Consider the following 11,211-nt stretch of genomic DNA (forward strand, 5'->3'; position numbering starts at 1 on the left):
CAGCATTAAATATGAAGCACTCGTGAGCAGGGCTGTATTCGTTGAAGAGGAGAATTGAAGTTAGTGCTGCTTTCAGGTTTATTCAGTGTTCAGCAAACCCTGGCATGGAGTATATTTTGGGTCGACATTGATAGATTAATGGATCAATAAGAACAGATGTGAATTGAGTTGTCTACCAGAAATTGGAAGTGATGTGGATCATATTGTTCACTAGTGGAGCAGGTTGAACGGAGCAAACGGCCTCCTTCATTTCCCACAGGACTTACCAATGGTCAACATGTTGACGTTATGGATTGGAGAACAAAGCAGCTGTTAGCCGATTGGGTGATATATGGTGATTCAGAACCATTCGGCAGCGAGACCGGATATGACAGGCCATTTACTGCCAGCTGAAAAGAATCAGCTTCAATTTTCTTTGTTCTCACCCACCATCTGCTTTGCAAACATGTCGACTGTTGTTATTTATTCCTTACTCACTACTACAATGTTCTTAAAAGGCAAGTTTCTGAGTTGTAAAATATTTTCTTGTATTAAAATATCTATAGCAATTTTCGATTTGTCTGTGTTTCCCTCTATTGCAGTATATGCGTTGACTCGGTAACATTCATAGTGATCGTCATTTTAATGTCACTTTCTTTCTATATTTGCACAGATGTTCATTGTGCCGATTCGATCTCACAGAAGCCAGTTACGACGACGCAATTAGAAAGAGATTCTGTAACCATTCATTTCAGATATTCGACGACAGATAGCATGTCTACTTTGCAACTGTACCGTCAGGACGCAGGGAAATCTCCAACATTCTTAATTTACGTTACCAGCTATGGCAGCACTAACAAAGGAGACGGGGTGTCGGATCGATTTTTTGCTTCTTTGGACAAGTCAAAAAATGAAGGGAATTTCACCATCAATGAGCTGCAGCTGTCTGACAGCGCGGTATATTACTGCGGACTGAGAGACACAGTGACAGGAACCAGGCTGAGCCTGGTGCAAAAACACTGCCCAAATGGAACCAAGAGCTAAATGTGGCTCGTCAAGTCGAGAGTAACATTTACTTCCGACCTAAATACCAGAATGAACCAAGTTCAAACTTTAAAAAATATATTTCATACCGAAAGGTCAATGGGTGCTGACTCCGAGAGGGATCTGTGTTCTCACTCTATGTTTAATACAAGTGAATAAGATGCAAACATGCGATTAGAGAATTTATGCCATTGGGCAAATGAAAGTGATTGCCATAGAATTACTGTTAGAAATATCTGGTGTTATGCTCCAGCCAGTGAAGGAGGTGCACACCAGAAATCACGAATCATCAGCTTCAGAACTCCGTGCGACACCGAATAAAGTGACAACAGAAACTTGACTTAGAGCAATGCTATGTGATGCGTCCAATATCCAAAAGCAAATCTGTCATTCTTCCTGATATATTTCAATTTAGCGTTTGTCCTCGGTCTGATTTTGATCATCCATTAGCTATTCCAAGTATCTGCAGCTTACGATTCCTCTGTGATTGAATGTTGTTGTACTGATGCTTGCTCATTAGCTTCCAGTCTTGATAACAATATCATGGCGCTATCTAATATTGTAGATGCTTCATACTAATACATGTAAATGTCTTTAACATTGAGAAATCTGTAATCAGTTGACTACAATTATTTGGACTTTCACAAGACAGGCTTCAGTGTCCATTGTAAATTGATATTTCATGTCACATCTATTTGTTCCTTTGAATGCAATATTTCTGAAACGGTTGATCTGGGATATATTTCGTTCGAAGTTGGAGTTAGACATGAAAGGGCAAAATGCAACCATTTCAGAAGTGGACAGTTTAGAGTCGTGAGAGGAACAATAAAATTGTGATTGTCAATGTCACGCCTCTGGCGTTCAACTTGCACCTGCACAGTGAATATTGGGAGATCAGATTATTCGGAATCAATTTTCACAAATGCACCTCAGTAGCATGGAGAGCATGGCGTTAACTGTGTGTTCTCTCAACCATTATGACAAAAGCTGAGAACATATCACTCGAACAAAACGTTCTGAAGAGGAGTCATATCAGACTATAAAAGTTAACATTGTTTCACTCTTGACAGATATTGCCAGATCTGTTGAAGCTCTGTCGTTGTTTCTGATGTTATTGCATCTTTCTCAACGATTATGTTACCGTACTATTCTTTTCCACTGTTATCATTTTTTGATTTAACTTGATTTTTTTTGGGGAGGGGGGAATAAAAAGCAGTCTTTTCACACCTTCAAATTTGCTATGATTGGCTTTACTTCATGTCGGGCGAGATAGTGGGGACTGCACTATTCCTGATGAAGAGCTTTAGCTCGAAACGTTGACTCTCCAGATCTGCCTGACCTGCTGTGCGTCTCCAGTGCCACACCTTTGACTTCATTTCACGTCGCCACAGCAAGGTATTGGATGAAGTTTTCAATAAGTGATAATCACGCTTCGATTGAACTTCTTTTAATTTCAAAAATATAGTTTACTCATAAAACAATATCTTCACGTATATACATTGACCTAAAAACTGTTCAGTTCTACACAGTTGCATATCAAGTAAACACACAGAACGTTCGAGTTTGATTAAATACAAGTCACAGACCACTGCTGAACATACAATGTTACTATTTACATATATTTAACACACTAGGAAAGTCCGATACTTGAATGTACCCGCATTTGATTTCAGCATGATTACCTCAGTCTATGGTCTTTCCCCACTGTGTCTTGGCAGTAGCTGCCCCGATCTTTAATGTGGACTTCAGCGTGTAGACCTAATCATTAGAATATCACAATCTGCAAGATTCGATCGAGGTCAACTCCTCATTCTGGAAGATGAACAAGGCTCGACGGACCAAATGGTGTCTTTCAATGCTTTGATGGTCCTCAAGATGCAATTGATGCCTGTAATGGCGTGTGTCCGAGGGAAAAGACCATAGCGTACATGAAGCTGCTCAGGACGACCCTCAACAAAATTATCGCATTTTCCTCCATACCTACTTGGCAAAGGCAAATTCTACAAAGAGATGTGTGACAATCTCAAACCCTCGGCCGCCAGTTCAAGGGCAGTTTGTGGTGACACAGGCGGACCACGCATGTATGGTAGTGCATTTCCCACCACCAGCCAAACGATGTCTTCAAATAGGAGTTTTGTTGAAAATGTTGTCTCAAATCTGAGGAAAGGGCACAAGACACAAAACGTAAGCTTTAATTTATCTTCACAGATGCCACCAGACCTATTGAGGTTTTCCAGCAACCCCCGTTTTTGTTTCAGTATCAATCCATTAGTTTGTTGATACAAAGGGAAACCCTCTGCAATCACGGATAAGTGTCCAGGCAGTTAAATAAACAGAATCCCAGCGGAGTCATATATCCAGGACTAAACAAAATCGATTCGAAAATTCCGAATGTTTGGATTACAGTACCACCTGAAACTTTCTCTCCTCTTTTGGTCACCAATTTACCGAGAACAGTGTATATATTATTTCACTGTCGCTGAGTCAAAATTCTGGATGTCCCTTGTTCACAGCACTGTGAGTTTCCTTCCATCTCAAAGAGCTCAGCAGTCCAAGAGGCAGCTCACCTCCACCATCTCCAATGCAATTTATGGTCGTAATAGTATTCGGTTTAACTTAAATGTCGCCAGAGGGAGGACAGGGTCCTCTCGTCTTTACACAATTGACATAATCAGGTGTGAACGATTGGGAACAATCAACAAATTTAGGTGTTTGTTGAAGAATGTTCATTTCCAGAGAGCCCAGCAAGCAAAAACTACATGCGAATAAGATTTCCAGTAATCACTTGCCTCATTAATCTGCTATTATTGAGTGTGTTTATTTGATTAGTGTTGTTCAGATCGGAGCCATATCCCACTTGCTGGTTGGTATTTGAAAGCAAGTCTGCGTTATCCTGGGCCAACGAATCCGTCTCTCGCTATTTTGAAACTGTTAACATGCAGCTGCAGAGGCAGTACTCAATACACCACAAAATGATTAATGTTATTCAGGTTGCTCCAGCGATGCACGTGGCCGGTCAGAATAACGTGACCGATCTTTGTTTCCCTCACCAAATGCTTTGGATTTTGTTGGACGGAACTGGTTGCTGCATTTTCAACATCGCTCATTACAGTCAACGTGGAACTATTCGGGACATTCCAAACGGTATGAATTCATGTATTCACTTTTCATTCGCTAAACTCACAGCTTTAGTTTATGGCAATAATAAATTTATAACGAATAAAGTTATGTATTCAAAGGAAGAAGTATCAGATTTTCTGGGAATTCGGGAACCATTTCAGATCCTGTCCTGGTCTCACCGTTTGCCTGACACACTGTCACATTCAGTGACTCCCTGACAGTTTTTCTACAGCGTCAGCCCAGTTCTGAGTCTCCGTGGGGCTCAGTGCGCAGTAATATATTGCAGAGTCTGCCGGTTCTGTTTTCACCAATTTCAGGTTGATGGTGCTGTTCACATGATCGAGCTTTGAGGACAACCGGTCTCCTTGAAACCTTTCTGCGTTCGCTTCAAATTCGCTTCTCCAGAGCAGAAACTGCATGGAACCAGTGGAATGTTGTAGGTACCAGAAAAGGTAAGGAATATTGCTTGTTGTCGTATAATTACAGAACAACTGGACATTGTCCTCCTCATTCACTGCAATTGAAACCGGTGTCTGTGAGACAGAATCTCCTCGGCAAAGTCCTGCAAAAATTGATTGATCGATTTACTTGATTGGTTAATTCATTGACTCTTTGTCACGTGTACCTCAGTGCACTGGTAAACTTTCTTCACCAGCGATGTCGGCAGATCAGAGTAAGAAAGGATTTACAGATCATAGAATGAGAAGAACAATCTTAGACAGAGGCATACAGGTTACGTCGCAAAAGTCAACATTAGCAAGATCAGCACTTTAAGTTAGAAACACCAGAAGAATCCGAAAATCACAGAAAACATTTCATTATTCTGATGCCACAGTCATCCCTGACATTGAATAATAACCTGCGAAATAAGTTCGGGAAAAACAAAAAATAATTTCATGCAACTCGGCAGCTGTATTGGTAAAGGGATTTGCCAGATGAAATAAAACCTCCTTCAGTACACGGGTCACACCGTCTAACAAGGTCATTTTCCATTTCGTTCCCGATCCTGAAGGGAAAACTGCAGACGGTATGTTAGTTTATAGCTCTCGCCTATGTCAAAGTATCTGAACAGACCCCGTCCTGCTTAATTCCCAGCCGAACTATTCAACAGTCTTTCAATCGGGTCGTTTGCGAACTCATCCCAAATAGTGCAGGCGTTGGATAAATTTGGGCCCCACGTGATTATATTGATTTGGAGACAATGTATCGCTGCCTCTACTTTGATGGGACTGCTGGGTTAAATGTAATTGCCGCTGTGGATCTGAAAGAAAAAGATCGTCAGCTTATTAACCTACCCATTAGAACTGCTACAGCTGTGAGGAATAAACTCAATGCTCCAGGCGTCATTGTTACCGAGAGATCACAGCGAATGTGAGCAAATGGAAGCTAAAATAATTTTCGTCAAGAATTGCGAACAATTCCTGATCTCTGCCCATTGGTTCATTGTTGACAAAGGCATGAGGTAACAACCAATGAGTGTCAAACGCCTTTGTTCATCAATTCAAACAATCAGCTTCACGCGCTTTGAACTTCATTTCATATGGCCACAACAGAAATGAACACCGTGAATTTTTTTAGCCAGACAACGGGGTCTTGCATAGACTTTGAGCCAACACTGATATTTGGCAGTTTTAGATTCTCTGTAGGCGAAGTCAGAGAAGGAACACAGTCCACGTTGTTCGAGTGTCAGAAACTGGAGTTGTGCAGTTAAGAGAACTGCTCTCTGGCGTTTAGGGAACTTCCTTTCGAACAGGCTGAGGGTCAGTGTGTTTGGGTTTTTTGGACACAGTGATGATGTCCATTAAAAAAAGTGCATTTTCAATTTCTTTAATAGTTGAGTGGAAAGTCGATTTTGCTGCATTTTCTGGTAAGATTCATAGCAATCGACATTTCTTTCATTTTACATTGTGCCATCTACACTGGATATAAAACGGTTCACTGCCACATTTTCAACGTGTATTAGTGATGCATGAAAGAGTTGCATGCAGCACCCAAAAGCTATAATATCTTTTGAAGGAAGACATGATGACGTAGTTTCTCTGAAAGTCTGAATGGGAATGGTGAGCGAGCAGAGTACATGTTAATAGAAATCCTGACAGAAGAGAATGTATTTTGTTAAAGACACAAATTTAAATGGCAAGGCAAGTGGTGAGGATGGCACAAAGTGCCTGCGATAAGGACACAATGAGGTCAAATGAGTGGGACTACAGTTTCCACTGGAGCAGGTATCTAGGAACTCTGCACCACAAGGAAATGAACAGCTGAGTCAATGGGATGATGTCGAATGATTAGCTTATTCGAATCATTTCTGAGAACTGGAATGTGTAAGGTTAATGAAATGCGAATGATGTTAAAAGAAAGGCCATATTACTTTCTTTCAAGGTTAATTTATGACTTAAACTGATTTAATATTTAACGTCTATGCATGACACTCGTCATTTTTTCCACTTATCTTTCAATAGTTTATCATCATTTTATCTTCTACATGTGTTGTTACTTCATTTCCACTCTTTCGCTCATCTTTTCTTTCACTGATGTTAACACATGTGAACATGCTTGCTTTGTCTCCACCCAGATTTCCAATTCTCTTCACTTCGTGCAATCTTTATGTCTTGCTCGGCTGTTCTATCTCTTTTTCTGTTACCGTGGTCCCCTTAACATCGAATTATACAGCCCTGAAATAATTGCATTGATGCTCAGCAGTGCAGTATAGGTTTTTGTTCACTCTCCCTCTGCTTGTAACACTGTGCCCCTATTGGCACAGAGATAGATGGCGGTGTCGTTAAGTCTGGTGTCTCTCACACTCAGGACACTGTATTTGTAGTCTGTACTGACTGAAGCAGAAATCCTCTCATGTTGATCAGCTTCTCTTTTGGCCATCACCAGATGCTGTGTTGGCTGGTTCGGGAGCTGTCTGTACCAGTGCACTATGTCAAATGTTTTTGTTGTGGAGCAGTCAATGGAATCGTTTTCTGCCTCCTTAACAACTTTCCACTGAGCAAGTTGCGTGACTTCATCTTCTCCAGTTTCTACCTTGCAGATCAGAGAGGAAAGCAGGAAAAGAACTCGGTAAATTTCAGACATCATCAAGTTACATGAAGCGTCAGGTCCGCAGAGTTTTGTTGGAAAAAAAAGAGTTAACAATGAGAAAAACACTCTTTTCGTGACAAACACAGTGCTGCCTTCTTTAGAAGTTGTGAAATAAGTTATGTCTTCGAGTTTATCTTTCCGTACCAGGCCTTTCGCACACAGAGCTGCTCACAATGTGTGTAATGTCACTCCGCCCTCTCATTTAATATATGTGACAGATTCACTCTGCTCTCTAGTGGTTATCTTCGGAAATTGCGACGTAAATTTTCTCACCATAAATGAGTTCACACGATCGTGGTCAATGAAAACGAAAATATCCTCCTCCCCCTCCCCACCTCCGAACAAAAGATCTTTGCCTGCTTTGCTCTGCAGATTTTATTGCAAAGGCAGCATTCAAAGATTTTGGGGAATTTTCTTCACGCGTTGCAATTGAGACTGTACTCCATACTTTGAGCAGCCTCACTGAATCAAGCAAAATACCTCAACATTAATACTAATGTTTTGGCCTGTGATTTGAAGCAGCACGTCTCCTCAGTGTAATGCAATATGAACAATCATTTCCATTCCGTGCACCATACTAACAGGAAGAGCTACATTGGTAACTCATTATATTATTATGATCCTCAAGGGTGATCTTTCTGAAATCAACCCATCTCTCACTTGCAATCACGTAAACTTGCACGCATGCACGCGCGCATGCACCGCACACACAAACCCACATACACAGTCAGCCCAAAACCAGGCAAGTATCTCTGAGGTCTCATTCTCTTGGAAGATGCTGTCCATTCATTGTGCTGGTGCTTCAGAAGTTGAAACTAAATGGTGGAGCCACACTTGGAGTATTGCGCATAGTTCCAGTCACCACATTAGGAAGGATGTGGAAGCTTTGGAAAGAGATCAGAGGAGGTATATTGGGATGTTGCCTGTTATGGATGGGAGGTCTTACGTGGATAGGCTGAAGAACTTGAGGCTATTTTCATCGGAGAGAACAAGGTTGAAAGATGAATTAATTGATTCATAGAAGGTTACCAGAGGGTTAGACGCGGTGGACAGTCAGAGCCTTTTTCCTCAGATGGTGATGGCTACACGACGGGACATGGCTTTAAACTGAGGAGTGATAGATATCGAACAGAAATCAGAGGTAGTTTCTTTACGCAGAGAGTAGGAGGGGCGTGGAACGCACTTCCTGCAACAGTAGTAGCCTCACCAACTTTAAGGGCATTTGAATGGTCATTGGAGAGACATGTGGACGAGAACAGAATAATGTTGGTTAGACGGGCTTCAGATTGGTTTCACAGGTCTGTGCAACATCGAGGGCCGAAGGGCCTGCACTACGCTGGAATGTTCTTTGTTCTAGTTGTGGACAGAAGTGGAGCGACAGATGGCGTGCAAAATGAAAGGGAGCAGAGAACTTGCTAAATTTCAGATTTGTGCTTTTGTGTGTGCCTGTGGGTGTCTTTGTGTGTGTCTTTGGATGTGTTTTTCTGACGGCGCATCTGTTTATGTATGTTGCTGCCTGTGTATATGTGTGCTTTTATGTGGCTACCAATATATTTCTGTGTGTTCATGTGCACGCATTTGTTTGTATTTACTTGTGTGTGTGTCCGTATTTATCTTTGTCAACTCATCTTTGTGCGTGTCTGTGTGGGTGTGTGTGTGTGTGTGTGTATTTTGTGTGTGTGCATGCCCTTGCGTGTGAATGGATGTGTCGATCTCAGTGTTCGAAGGAAATTACTTCTGGCTTGATGTTGAGAATATTACAGTGTCGAAGTTCTCTGCTGGTTGCTGTCTTCTCTGCTGGTTGCTGTCTTCTGAATAAGATCATATTGTTCATCCACCTGCTGTCGAAGCAGGCATTTCAAAAACCATCACACTCTTTTAAGAGGGCTCAGATTGGAAATTTTTCAAGGGCTACTTTTTACTATTCATGGCGTACTAGAACGAGGATTTATAGATTAAACTCATCCATTTTTAAACAGCTTTCCAATGTCTGATATCAATGATTAGGATGAGAATGTGCAAGGCATTAACAGTAAGTTTGTAGATGACACTAACATCGGAACTTTCATGGACAGTGAAGAAGATTGTCAGAAATTACAACAGGACTTTGATCAGTTGGGGAATTGGGCCAGAAATCGCAAATGGGATTTGATATAGACAACTGTGACGCCTTGCGTTTTGGAAAGTCAATTCAAAGCAAGAACTTCATGCTGGATGGTAGGGCCTTAAGGAGTGTAGTCCAACACACAGTCCTTGGTGTTCAGGTGCACGGTTCGCTTACAGTCACAATTAGACAGGACAGTGAAAACGTTTTCGGCACACTAGCCTTTCAGTCAGGGAAATTGGGAATAATGTTCAAAATTTATCAAAGTTCACAAAATTCCGGATTTACCTGTGCTTTAGTCCCAAAGTAGCAGACAGCCCGGACCAGGATTCTGTACTTAACATAAATTAGTTTTGATTACAAATAAGTATATTCCAGATGCAGGTAAACAATTATGAACTCATCATATATAACTCAATCGGTTGCAACTCTTACTGTCTTGAACAACTACTACCCTGTATTCCTTGAATGCAGAGAAACCAAGCTTACAAAACATTTGTGTTACAGGTGACAGGGAAATCTAGGCTGGCATTTTGATGTCTCCTATTGACAGTGTTCGCAGTGTTGACACTGCTGGTTGGAGGACTTGCTACTTCTTAGTCTGTCTTTTCCAGGCACATTCATTTGCTGGAGGTGGCACGCAATGATTCACACTGATCAATTCTGTCACTCCCACAATGTCTAATTGTGTGAGCAGATGATGTTGTCCGTTTGAACAATTAAGTGTGTTGCTGCCAGAAGCTTTGACCAAACCTGCCTGCCGGGGAGGAGGTGGTGCGACCTGCCTTCTTCAATGTTTGCATTACTTCCTAAGTTGGGGCACCCACATTGTTGGAAGCAAGAGTGTTCCAGGGTCATGGAGGAGAAAGTGAGGACTGCAGATTCTGGAGATCAGAGCTGAAAATGTGTTGCTGGAAAAGCGCAGCAGGTCAGGCGGCATTCAAGGAACAGGAGAATCACGTTTCGGGCATGAAAGCATGTGACTTAGGTCGAAGTAACGACCGAGTGTGGCCTGAAGTGTTCCTTTGTATCTCATGTCTTTGTCTTTCTAGGTGGTGAGGTTATGGGAATGCTCTTTTGCAGGACACTTGGCGAATTACTGTCGTGCATACTGCGGCCACACTTCTGCAACTATGCATTCGTGAAAAGGCAGTGAATATTGGACCTGATGGCATCTGTGAAAATCCAGCATGTTTAGTGCTTTTCCGCATTTCATCGATGTAAGCAACTTATACAGTTCATTTTTATGATTTTTCTGAGATTCCATACATCTCCTTTGCCATTTAATCAGTCTTTTGGTCAATCGTTTATTGATTTCGAAATTATTTTCAATCATTTGGCGTCTCACTTTTTTGCAGCCTTGTATACATATCTTCAATCTTTCGCTAGCCATAGCTGATTTAATTTTCCAGCTGCACATCGCTGTTTTTGTGGAACAAATAATAATTACAGATCGTATAATACCTCTTCAATCACTCAGTACTGCCTGTGTACTTGCAAATAATTCGCGTATTTTGGCAATCCATATAAACAATTTGCCACTCCAATTTTCATAGTTTCCATTGTTCAGATTTGAGACTCTATTTGCCGGAGGAATGATGTCACTTTGAATCTTGATTAAAAATTGCACGACATTATGAACTCTATTCAACAGGACGTCTGATGAGCAAGGTTACTGTGGCCGGAAGCGCCACCTGAAATAATGAACTTATGATGACACTAATACACTTAGCATGGAGTTACAAAAAGATCAACAATGATTAAAGCGTGCGGGGAGATCGAACTAAGCCTTGACTAAATTGACAGTGCTAATCCACATGATGCAGAATCCGTACTCGCTGCAGCTGCCCACAGAAGGTTTGCAAACAAACGTG

General features: G+C 41.5%; 1 gene segment (V, D, J or C); it reads right to left on the reverse strand.

The window, feature by feature from the left end:
* Positions 1-6,864: 6,864 nt before the first annotated feature.
* Positions 6,865-7,227, reverse strand: LOC140461093 (T cell receptor alpha variable 41-like). The segment is given in 1 exon segment: positions 6,865-7,227. A coding segment is annotated over 1 exon segment (363 nt).
* Positions 7,228-11,211: the final 3,984 nt, after the last annotated feature.

Source organism: Chiloscyllium punctatum, chromosome 36 (genome assembly GCF_047496795.1).
Source record: "Chiloscyllium punctatum isolate Juve2018m chromosome 36, sChiPun1.3, whole genome shotgun sequence".
NCBI classification, from domain to species: Eukaryota; Metazoa; Chordata; class Chondrichthyes; order Orectolobiformes; family Hemiscylliidae; genus Chiloscyllium; species Chiloscyllium punctatum.